Genomic DNA, 10,364 nt, shown 5'->3' on the forward strand with positions numbered 1-10,364 from the left:
TTCTTGGTATCTTCATTTTTGTTGTCCATTTTAGCGTGTTGTAACCTTCAGCAATTCAGTTGGGATCATGCAATTTGTTCATGTTCTAAGCTCTAGTCTTTGAATCGGGCAAGACAGTTATTAGTTGGGTAAAATTCACTTTTTGTCCCTAAATTTTGAATTAGGGATACATTTCATCCCCAAACTTTTAGACGCATTATATTTAGTACATGAATTAATTATTTTTTGTCACATTTAGTCCAAAAACGGTAAATTGCTTAATTTTGGATGGAGAAAGTCACGTCTTTGGCAAATAAAAATAATTTCTTAGTCAAAATCAACGGCCACGTCAACCTTCTCCGTCCAAATTGAATATTTTTTTATTTTTGGACTAAATGTGGTTCAAAATAATTAATTCATGTACTAAATGTGGTGCGTCTAAAAGTTTAGGGATGAAATGTGCCCTTAACTCAAAGTTTAAGTTACGAAAAGCAAATTTTACTCTTATGTAGTTTGGGCATGTAGTTTGCTTTTAGTGTTTGCATGCAAGTGAAAACAGGATGCAGCAAGACAATGGACAATGTTGCTGGTTTTTAGGACTTACAGTAGTTTGGGCTTGAGGGTTTTCTCCAAGTGATACAAGATAAGAATTAGGTGAAGGTGCCAAGGTTGCTAATGCTAGGGCCATTTTTTCCCATCTCCAGTCTTGTGTTGAGAACGAAATTAAGGCAGGCCAAATGGAAAAGGTGAACAGAGCGTTTCACAGATAAAGAAAACACGAAGAAATTTCTCAAGGGAGACTTGTCTTTCAATATTTAATAGATCCATGTGATGGAAACAGAAATATGAACTTGTCCATCCATCAAAACTTGTCAGCGAATTCATGGACGTTGTACTAAAAAGGGTTCCATTCTTTAAACTTGTTGAAAAGATATTCACTCATACAAGTGATATTGTCAATGAAGAATTGAGTGGCTTACTATAAATGATAAATGCTTGAAGAAAATTACAGTGAAATGCACTGAACTCAAGTCACATGCAAGCATCTACATTGGGTTACCATATTCTAAAACATTGCTTTAAAAGCTATTCCATCATTATGAAACTGTTCCCGGCAGCTACAGCTAGCAATTATGTCCTGTGGAAACTGGAAAGAATTAGGATCACATGCCATTCTCCACACGCTCACTTTGCCTGCCATTGCTGTGGAAATACTTTAGAACAGTGAATTAAAGGTTGGTGGTGGTGGTGGACACGGTAAAATAATTCTGCTGTTCCTTTATGTGCTAGTATCAAGTTGTAGAACAAGGTCGGTGATCAGGAAAAGTTTTCAAAGGTAGAATATGTGGTTCAAGTTGGTAGAGAATACAGAATCATGTATAGAACAAAAATGGTCAGGGATTTCTTTTTTTTTTTTTAATCTTTTTGCAAGAATGAGGGTTTTCATGTTTTCTTTTAGGAATATTGGATCTGTATATTTCTTTGAGCATATGTCACATTTCTGCATAATTTTGCTAAACAAACCCAAAATTTTCTTGACAAACCATATATTTGTCAACAAGACTAAATTACAGCATCCACAAGGATCAAAACCTAGCATATATTTGCCTCAAAGTTTATCATGATCATTAAGCTTTGATTTGCCATTGTATTGTTCCTTAACAGGTAAGAACTTGGTATTTGTGTTGGTAAGCTCTAGCTTTGAAATGGTGTGAGCTTTCTATCCTAAACTATTTGCTTACCAACAAAAAATTAAGCTGAGTCTTCGACTGTCCAATTTTACATGAAAATTTTCTTCCCCCAATTTCTACAAAAGCGGTAAATATCGAATTAGTTCGAACTAGTAAAAACAAGAGAATAGCCAAAAAAAAATAAAAGAAAGTAGTGTGTAATAAAAGTTGAGGCCTTCATCTTTTTATTTTAAAATTTCCCCTTTTTTTAAAAAATTTTCATCAGCAGCTGAGATAAAATATTGATAAACAAATCCAAGATGTTGGGCACACAATCATATCAAACTTATAATTGGTGGTTGATTTTGATGAATTGTGGTACAGTGACACATGCAAACTGTAACTTGGACACTGACATGGATACAGACATCCATTGATGATCAGTATCATCTTAATAATTGATCCAAAATTGGTGACTCTCATGTGCTCGATTGGGAAGGTAAATATAGCAGTGATCATAAACAGATCAAAAGGTTGGACAAAAATATCCTGTTGGGATCGATGCATGTATCATTTGAGATTGTTTTTTTTTCCCCAGATTTTATGGTCCCAGAAGGCAAAATCGTATCTTGTTTCACAATTTGATTGAAATATACCCTTTTCATTGAAACATCTTGTGTGAAGTAACTTCGACCTCTGCAACCAAAAGCTTCAGTCAAACATGTGAAATAGTTTTTCTAACTGAAGAATGATGGGAACATGTGGATGGAAAAAGAAAAAAAAAAATTTTGGGGTGAAATTTGAAGTTCAATTCAATTCTTTCACGGGATTTAGAGTAAAATGGGAACTTAATTGGATGGATAATAAACCTGTTATAAAACTAATAAAATAAACTACTATAATAGGAATTGAAATATTAGAGAAGGAAATAGAGAAGTAGAGAATGATATTCTTATTGTTCCAACTAATCAAAATTATACTCAAGAGGTGCTAAGGTACCTCTATACATAGGTACTACAAAATTAAAGGTACGTCAATTCTATTAAATTCTCATTACTACAAGAACATGAATAGTCATATAAAACGGTTCATCCAATACATAAATAGCTCTTATGGATTGAAACTGTTCGTCCAATATAATTCCTTTACATAATATATCAATGAATTATGAATTAATCCTCTTGAGAATACAAATGGACATCCACACTTTTAGTTACAGTATTTCATAACAAAACCTAATTTATCAGCAAATATTTGAACTCATTTTCTTCCCCTGCTGGTCCACATTAATCTCATCTTCTCATTCTATTCCCTACAAATGTGCATCAAGACAAAAGAAATTTATTATGTGCGCATGTGGACTATGGAGCACATTTATGGGAACAGTAAATTCATAAAACTGATGTATCTTCTCAAGTGTACGACTATTGAAAGTTATCTCTAATTCTTATTTATGTCTTCTTCTGCATTGTTTTCACCAGTGAAGTCTTAGTCTAGCAGCAAAGAAAAGCCTAGAATTAAAATTTTAAGGTGCAATAAAATGTCTTGGGGGGTTAAAAAATCACTAAGATAAGAACTGTAATTGAGCTTCAAAGTTAGTTCATGTCTTTAGACAAAGGTTGCTTTTTTCCATCAAAAAAAAAGGAGAAAGCCATCGATCTTATTCTCAATCAAGAAAGGACCTATCTGGCCTTACTTCTTAGCACTTTCTTAATCACATATTAACTTTGGAAATGAGTCAATGACATGTTCCACGTTGCGGACTTTCCTCTAATCATAATCAATTAGTGCCTACCCGACAGTTAATTCCATTACTAAGATCCATAGTTATATTGCAAATTGTGTGGTTTTCGATGTAAGCTAGATAGAAAAATATGAGCAAGAAAGAAAAGGGTCCTTGTGCATGCCCTAGAGGCTACATGTGGGCATAGTTTGGAGACAAAGTAAAGAAGCTTAGGGCGTGCAAACAATTCACATGGCACGACATTATCCCTTCCAAGCTTCCTCACTTTCCACAGCTCATCCTCCAAAATCCCACAACTCTAACAACGTATTATTCTCTTTTACCCTCCTGCCATTATAGCATTCCGAAATAGAATACACAGGCAACCTCCTCAAGTACCATTGTAGTACAGCACAAGGATTACATAACCATGGTCATGATTCACAAAAAAAATACTTTTGTTTTGTTGACAAGGGAACCGCAACCGCTACCTAAGAGTGCGCATTGGATAAATTTCACCTCGTTCAATAGTCCGCCAACCACACGAATGAGTAAGACGCACTATGCAAGACCTGCGCAATGGAAGAGAGGTTCGAACCCAAGTTAACAAGAAAACATGACATCAACTCTACCATCTCAACCAACTCAAGGCACATGATTCTCAAATTTATTTGGCAACACAAGTGACACTATTCAGCAGCAAAGGAAAAGTTACTCCCATTAAGCTTATGTGGACCATTATGGTCATTCCTACTCATATTTTTGCCTTTCATGTCTCAAGAATCGTGCGCTAAATAAGTTCAATAAAACTCGTAAAGTTGATATGGAAGAAAAGAATTCCATTATTATCTGCAATCTTTCAATGTATGATTATATTTTTGTTGTTCACTTTACAAGAATCATGCACTAAATACATTCAACAAAACTCGTAAACTTGACATGAAAGAAATTCCATTATTACGCGGTTATATATCTCTCTCCATGCATTATTAATACTACTTCAAGAACGAATTATGCCCACAAACTGATTTTTATCCGTGCAGATGACTCAAAAATTGAATGCCACATTGATGAGGTTACACATTACACACACACACTTATTTGCTAGGTTCTTGATCACTGGCACAGCTCATGGGATCCATCATGTGATCCAATTTGATCGAAGTTGTTTGATTAAGGCCACTTGATGAATCTAACGGTAGTAAGCAATGCATGCAAGACGACATCCATGAAGACAGACTACAGCGGAATGTTCTCTGGACGTAAATTATGAGACTATTATAAGCTTGGAGCTGAAGGGGATGGTCACAAGGGCACGTGGTCTCTGATTCCTCTTAATTATTAAACTACTGCTACTTTCCAGTAATACCGTTGGGGCTCAACCTCCCAACCAGCTGTAGATAGCTGTCCCAATCTCCCCATGTGACCCCACCATGCCACCATCGGGGAAAAGATTTCTAATTTTTAATCACTTCTTGATCAAAGTTTAGTAGAGCAGATTGTGATGATGATGATGTTGGACCTGTTCTTTTGGCTATGTTCTTTTCTAAGTCTGCATCAACTAGCATAAGTATATATAACACCAATTGCTGCATAGTTCCCAAGTTTTTGTTTGGTTTTCTCCTACTAGGATATAGTTATATATAGTCACTAGTGGCCATACTTCTTTGGATCATAGTTTTCAATATGGCACAATTGCCTCCAAAAGCACCAAATATGGCACCAAATTGGCCTGACTTTTCTCACCAAAAAATTCACACGCTGGATAATTTAGGAGGAGCAAATGCTACTAATAACCATAACCCTTCGTGGGTTGATGAATTTCTCGACTTCTCGTCGGCGAAACGGGGTTTTCACCGGCGATCTATAAGCGACTCGATTGCGTTTCTTGAGGTCCCAATGGTGGAAGAATGCAGAAGATCAACAATTATTCCTGGCTCTGGGGCTACTAGTGAATTTGAGAAGTTTGATGATGATCAGCTCATGTCTATGTTTACTGATGATATTCCAACTTCTATTGACCCCAAAATGTCCTGCTCGAATCCCTCGTCGCCTTCTGATCATAACAGCATTAATGAAGATAAGCTGAATCCTTCTGATCTGCAGCTGCAGCAGCTAAAGAGTGAGCCTGAGGAAGTGCAAAGCTCATGTAAATCTGATGGACAGTTGGCTGCTAATAATGAAACTATGGACAATTCCAGTGACAAAATTGTTGATCCAAAACGGATCAAAAGGTAAGAAAAAGCACCTTCACGCTTCTCTAATAATAATACTCATGAATTACACACATATTCTTGCATGAAGAACCCGCATTGCATTGTTATTCATTTTAGAGTTGGAAACAACTTCATTTTTTTGCATGAAACATGCACAAGTTTTCTTAATTCAACCATGAATTTGATTTTTGTTTTTTAGCATCCATCTTATCATTTTATTACAAACTGATTTCATTGTAAAGATCTTAGCCATCAAAAAAAAAAAAAAACTGCATGCATTATCCAAGATTCAAAAACTTTTGTCTCTAAATAATCATCTCAACGGAGAATCATTTAGTATCGCATTACATGATTTTTTTTATAAAAAATTTGTGTTGATTAATATCAAAATAATTGATCAAGAATACCATTTTTTTTTTGGTTTTTATAGAATCTTGGCCAACAGACAATCAGCTCAAAGATCTCGAGTGAGGAAACTGCAGTACATTTCAGAGCTAGAAAGAAGTGTAACTTCCCTTCAGGTACATTATTGGTTTATTGAACTTGTTGCAGATTAATAAATGAAGTTCTTCTTTTGTTTAACTACTGCAGCTGGCAATTGAATTCTCACATGGGATCGTCTTCTTGTTCTTGTTTGTTTGGTTAATATTGTTAAGGCTGAAGTTTCAGTATTGTCGCCAAGGGTAGCTTTTCTGGACCACCAACGTTTGGTTCTGAATGTTGACAACAGCGTTCTCAAACAAAGAATCGCAGCTCTTGCCCAAGATAAGATTTTTAAAGATGGTAAGTCTCAAATGCTACTTCAGAAAATTTTAAGCTTTTGGGCAATTCATAATTTGCCGTGCCAGAAGATACAAGAATTGTTTATTCGGCAAGTGGATACAACGTTTAACATAATTTTGCGACATAAATGAAAGCAATAATTGTGCATTATAGGATATGATCAAATGAATGACGTCTAACATGGGAATAATCAGCTTTTGGCCTTGGATTGTATGTCCTAAACTGTCTCCTTAAACCTGTCACATCACAATTTAAGGTCATCCCACATGATATCGGTTGTACCCTATTCAATCATTAAAAGGATTAATTAGATAGTTAACTTATATCATCATCTTTAGGGGTAAAAGACTTGAGATGATACTTGTTAAGATGAGTTTTAAGTATTAACTTTCTAAGAAAAAGTGAAGTTCAGTAATAAATTAAGTATTTAGGTATAGGTGCCAATAAATGTAGGTGTCTGAATTTAAATGATAGTTTAGGTACAAATTATGTATTTCATTGAGTACCAAAGAAGCACCGATTAGAAAAGCAAGGTAGTATTGAATGATTGAGTCCAATGCTAGAGCCGTTGGCCATTAGTTCCTCAGGTGAATCTCTTAATTATGTCCTATAATCTTCATGGACCTCACAAAATCAATATGGCAACCAAGAAAGCAAGCTGGGTCATTTTCTAAATTTAGCTGGCATTCGAAGCTTCTTTCCTGCTTAATTGCTTAGTGTTGACCCATTCAGACATCATGGCACCATAGCACTAATTTGTGTCTTCAACTCGATCCCACATGTCCAGCTTTATAGCTATCGTTTGAAGATTGATTTTCATTTAAGAGACAACGTAGGTAATTAATGCGAAACAAAACTAGACACCAAGAAAGAGTGGCATTGATTTTTTTATTCTTTCGACGCGTCCAATAATTTATATAGAACCATGACATTTCAACAAACCAAGCCCTACAAAACAAGAACTGTTAAGTTCAGAATTCGAACTCTGAACTTGCCAGTAGAAAGAATTCTAAGAGTCCTCTCATAATCATTGAATGTTTAGAATATCACGTTTTGAGATTATTGTAAATATTCTAATTTGTTGTAGCTGTTGTCCTCTTTTTTTTCATTCTTGTAAAGTTTCGCGGTCTAGTTAATTTCGTTTTCTAATGCAATTGCAGCTCATCAAGAAGCCTTGAAAAGGGAAATTGAGAGGCTAAGGCAAGTCTTTTACCAGCAAAACTTGAAGAAGATGGAAAATGCTGCACCACCAGAGCCCAAAACACAACCTGCTACTGCTGGTAATGCCTCCGCAGAGAAGGAGCAACTTGTTAATTGAAGCACGTTTCTTTTAATACGTGGAACATTGTTTTTCAGGTATGCTAATAACTTTAGATACTTGATAAAGACTTATACGATGTTTAAACAAAATATAAATGACATGAAATTAAGGGTCAATGAACCAATAGGTGCTTTGTGAGGGGAAATTAACTTGAGCTCTCCAAACCAATTTTTTAGATCACTTGTTTTGAAAGTTAATACGTATTAGACTCAGTTATTATACCTTAGTTTGAGTATTGATAATTTGTATTCAGTTTTTCAATGCCTTGCCAAAGAAGGAACTGAGAACGATATGCATGCTTGAGAACCCCCAAACGCAATAGGTTATACCAACAAGAAAAAGAAATTCAATTGATCAACAGGAATTTTCAAGTTGAAGATCTAATTTTTTTTTTCCTGTTATAAGTTGATTGGATTTTCTTGAATGGTTCTTAACTTCTCTTAATTACCATGCAGGAAAAAAATTCAGTGGATGGTAGTGTTGATGGACATTCACATGATGTCTTAAACATGAAAATAGGGTCCACGGAAACTTCAATGTTGCAGAGGACAAGATGAGGCCAACTTGCATATCTTTGCAATGTAGGCCAAAGAATCAATATCATAATCAATTTGTTTCTTTTCTGCTCCTCAGGCATGGGTGTGGTTAGTTTCTGGTTAGCCAATCATCAATTTGATGATTTTTTTTTCTCTGTAACATGGGGATGGGTGTGGTTAGATTTTTGTTAACCAATCATCAAATTTCTTTCTGCTTTTCATTCTTTTTTTTATTTTGGGAAAAAAAAAGTTGTGCTTAGGCAAGTGTGTTTTAGTGTTAGTGGGATTTGTATTGGGATGTATGAAAGTAAAGAAGGGGTTTGTCGGGTAGTTGTTTTGATGTCAGGCTATGGCATCATTTTTTTCAATGTTTCTCTCGAATTTATTGCCTGGTGGCATTCTTTATTTGTAGTTCTTCTTATCATCAATAAAAAAAAAAGAATTGTAAATATCGTTATTTATCTTGGGTGTAAAGAATGAGTAGTGATTAATTTCTTTGACTAATTTGACTTAAAAGTAACAGAGCACAAGACTTCTAATTTACAGATTTGAGGTCTAGGGTTCCTCCCAACCCTCTAATGGTCAGAGCAAGAAAGTTTCAGTTGGAAAGATGTCATGTTTTATTCAAGAAGAAAAGTTTTTTTTTTTTTTTTTTGAAAGTTCTTCAGCATATATATTTAGCAAATTTTTCACCATTATCTCTGTTGGATGTCATGAGCAATCACCAAGACATCAAATCTTGACTAGGAAGTTAACATTTTACCAATAGGCTTTTTCCATATTTAACTTTCTAAGGAAAAATATGCATCTGAATACACTAAAAAGCCTCTCCATGTGCATCTTTTGTGCCACAATTTTATTTCTGAAATAATCTTTGGAAGACAAGCAAATTACAAAACTTTAATGCAAATATACGAGAAGGATATAGTACAAATAAGCAGTTATTTGAAGAAATCACAGCAAGCAACGTTGTTTTGGGGGGGGGGGGGGGGGGGGGGGGGGGGGGGGGGTGGGGTGGGGTGGGAGGAAACCAATACAGCCAAGCCAACAGATAAAAAAAAATGGCTCTTGGGAATCAATCCTTTTCCTTGTTCACATGTGCATTTGCAGGGAACAAGTCTTTTTCCCCTACAAGGTGACAGCTTTGATCATATTCATATGTGATAATTTAAGTTTATTAGCACCAACTTTTACTTGCCAGTTGCCCATCCCCTACTAATAATCAGTAATCCCTTTTGAAAAATATTTATTATTAGCCCGGTCACATGCTCCGCAGTATCTGCATCAGTAGTACTCAGCTCTCTTTCTCCCACTTTTGGTTTAGGGAATTAAACGTTCAACAGTCTACCTAACATTCATTCAATGGATCTGAGTCACTTACCTATTGGCTCAGTTAGAGGTGTACTCAAGTCGAGTTAAGTTTGAGTATTAGACTACTTGAGCTCGATTTGAGGCAAAATAACTGAGCTCAACCTTGTCAAGCTTTTAGAAGTGGAGCTCTGACTCGAGCTTGAATTCAACTTTAGTTTACCTTATTTGAAGTCGAGTTTAATTAAATCTAATCTAATCTAATCAAGTTTAATAAAGCTTATTCGAGTCTAATTGAACTTAATCAAACCTACTCGACCCTAATCGATCTCACCTAATAAAAAATTAATATTTTACATATGATTTAAAATAAAGGATATAATTGACATTTCATAATAATAAATATAAAAAATTAAAAATATATATTATAAAAAACTAGATTAGATTCGTCAAGCTTTTGCATACGAGAATTTGGAGCTCGAACTCGACCCATGAACTCAAACACGTGGCTCAAACTCCACCTTGACCTTGATCAAAACAAATTTGAGTTGAACTATTGATTGAGTAGCTTGTGAAGTCGAATTACTTGGTTCAGCATCACCCCTACATTCAGTCATTTGTTGTGATTTGAGGAATCTATAATAATCGTAGGTGGAATTGCAAAGGCCGTTTATTTGATTTGATTTAAACCTTTTTAAATTCATTTTGAAAGAAAATAAAAAAAAATTGAAATTGAAATTGAAATTTATGTTTTAATCGAGCGAAGTCACTAATCCGATTTGAACTTGAAACTAAAGACAACCTCATTCCCATTCATTAGGAATATCT

At 35.0% G+C, this 10,364-nt stretch overlaps 1 protein-coding gene across 1 annotated transcript; it reads left to right on the top strand.

Moving 5' to 3' along the window:
• Window positions 1-4,847: 4,847 nt before the first annotated feature.
• Window positions 4,848-8,677, top strand: LOC113743384 (basic leucine zipper 34-like). Its single transcript, XM_027271369.2, has 5 exons — window positions 4,848-5,606; window positions 6,019-6,109; window positions 6,245-6,371; window positions 7,532-7,727; window positions 8,148-8,677. Exons 1-4 carry the CDS (start codon window positions 5,059-5,061, stop codon window positions 7,687-7,689), a joined length of 924 nt encoding a protein of 307 aa, XP_027127170.1. The 5' UTR covers window positions 4,848-5,058; the 3' UTR covers window positions 7,690-7,727; window positions 8,148-8,677.
• Window positions 8,678-10,364: the final 1,687 nt, after the last annotated feature.

Source organism: Coffea arabica, chromosome 5e, assembly GCF_036785885.1.
Source record: "Coffea arabica cultivar ET-39 chromosome 5e, Coffea Arabica ET-39 HiFi, whole genome shotgun sequence".
NCBI lineage: Eukaryota > Viridiplantae > Streptophyta > Magnoliopsida > Gentianales > Rubiaceae > Coffea > Coffea arabica.

Bases quoted from the DNA above. Each gene is read 5' to 3' on its own strand.
- LOC113743384 (XM_027271369.2), top strand. From the start codon at position 5,059: ATGGCACAATTGCCTCCAAAAGCACCAAATATGGCACCAAATTGGCCT. The intron at 5,607-6,018 runs GTAAGAAAAAGC...TGGTTTTTATAG, and splicing joins GATCCAAAACGGATCAAAAG to AATCTTGGCCAACAGACAAT. The intron at 6,372-7,531 runs GTAAGTCTCAAA...ATGCAATTGCAG, and splicing joins AGATAAGATTTTTAAAGATG to CTCATCAAGAAGCCTTGAAA.